Genomic DNA, 2,172 nt, shown 5'->3' on the forward strand with positions numbered 1-2,172 from the left:
ATTTATAATTGTATATATGTTTTCATATAATACATAAGAATAAAATAATTTAAAATGAAATGAGTTGGATTCCGTTTCGTAAACAAGGCAAAAAGACTATTCTTGATAAAAAAACATGTTTTGAGTATGAAAGCAACATTGAGCGATTAAATAAAGTTGAAGCTAGCACGAGAAAGGTTTACAAAGAGGGAAAAAAACATTTGGAGAGTAATGCATCACTTAGCAAAATGCAACAGCGATTTGCGCAAGAATTAAATGTTGGTGCATCCATTAAAGAAACAGACGAACGATTATTTAACATAACACAAAGTTTACAACAAACTTTAGTTCATCAGTCTGAACTTCTTCGAGAATTAAACAACAATATTCAAAAATCATTTGTAGATCCAATGAAAAAATTTACGTCGAATTTTGCATTAGTAAATAATGCCATTAAAAGAAGAGATCAAAGTTTAAGTGAGTACACCAAATACAATAATCGTAGGGAAAAGTTTTTGGAGAAAGAAAGTCAATCAGGTAAATTTGATGCAAATGAAAGATATTTAGCATTAGCAAAAGCTGATTTTGAGCGTAGAAACATTAAGCTTATGGAGGAATTGCCGAAATTTTTTGATTGCAGAAGTACATATTTTATGTTGTGTTTTAAAGAGCTGGTTAAAAGTGAGCATGACTATTTTAGTAAATCTCGTGAAATATTCGAACAATTAGCTGAAAAAGTTGATTGTCCGATAGAACAACTAACAGAAGAGGAATATAGAGAGGAAACAAGTAAACGTTTAGCTGACATTAGAACGTTGTCTATTGTTGGGTAAAGATTTTTATTTTATTAAGATTTCTTTTTTCTTATAAGCGTTATGTTGTTACACTATTATTCGCCTATGTTATAATTGTGTATTTTTTTAAATGTATGTGTATATTATATTTTTTAACATGTCCTTTTTTAGGTATTTTGTATATTTGCCATGGTTTTAAATAGCATGTAAATAATCGATTTAAATATTTATGGATTTAAAAAAAAAATTGTTTTTTTCCAACTTAAGTACTTTTTTATTCATTTGTATGCTTACGCTCTCGTCTCGATATATAACAGATTTTTAGAAAAATCTTTGGAATCATGAAAACAAAGGCAAAACGAAAAGGTTTTTAAAAAGAGTTCATTAATTATTAAATTCATTATTTTAATATTTTCAAAATTTACTAAATCATACTTTTAATAATTATAAAAAAAATCAATATTTGCCAGGTTTTTTGAGATGACGCTAACATAATTAACTTTAAAATAATGGAACTTAAACATAAAAGCTGTCATGATGGTTTAACTCTTTTTATATGAGTGGCTTCTAACTGGTAAAATATGCTTTTTTGAAACATTTTCAGTTTAGTATGTGGCAACAGTAATCGAGAAAGACATTTTTTTTTTTTGATTTGATGCTTGATAGAAGCTTTTATATAAAAAAAAAAATTTATTCTGTTCCCGACAATTGTACAAGTGTGTACTCTTTGTACTCATTAAATACACATTTTTCAGATAGTCAATAGCATGGAGCACACACTATACCTTGTTGGGGAACATAAAAGTTGCACACCACATTAGACCTAATTAAAATAATGGACTATATGTCTTCAAGTTTAGTAAAAAGGTGCGGTTTACTTAACAAATAGATTACTGTTCTATAACCCTTGCATCAGGTTTGCCCTAGTTGATATGTTTTAATTGTGCAAATCTTTCAGTCGTAGCTGCATTTATGTCTAACTGTATTTATTGCGTATTAACTGTATTATTACGTCTGTGTTAAAAAATTGTTTGACAATGTCAATCCAAAAACATCTATGTTATTAGAACTGATGTCAGTACAGTAGTTAAAAATCCACGTTTTTTCTTATTGGAATCTTTTTTTTAAAAACAAAAGACAATTACTAAATGGTTAATTTAAATTGTCACAACATAACAGATTTAATGTTTTTTATGAATCTTGTACCTCTGTGTAAAAGCCCCATCTTTTAAAAGATATACGTCGGTTGGTAAAGGTTAAGAAATCTTTTACTAGAAGTGTCCGTAAAAGATGTTGTATTCCTTATAAAGATTATTCTTCAAGACTCAATCTTCAATCTAGAACCTCTTGAATGCTGTAGAATAAAATTTAATCTTGTAATGACCTATAAAATTATACA

General features: G+C 27.8%; 1 protein-coding gene across 1 annotated transcript; it reads left to right on the forward strand.

Moving 5' to 3' along the window:
* On the forward strand, positions 1-991 carry LOC100207940 (bridging integrator 3). Its single transcript, XM_065803484.1, has one exon. The coding sequence runs from the start codon at positions 60-62 to the stop codon at positions 810-812; it is 753 nt and encodes a 250-aa protein (XP_065659556.1). The 5' UTR covers positions 1-59; the 3' UTR covers positions 813-991.
* The last annotated feature ends 1,181 nt before the right edge of the window (positions 992-2,172 follow it).

The sequence above is a fragment of the Hydra vulgaris genome, chromosome 08 (genome assembly GCF_038396675.1).
Source record: "Hydra vulgaris chromosome 08, alternate assembly HydraT2T_AEP".
NCBI lineage: Eukaryota > Metazoa > Cnidaria > Hydrozoa > Anthoathecata > Hydridae > Hydra > Hydra vulgaris.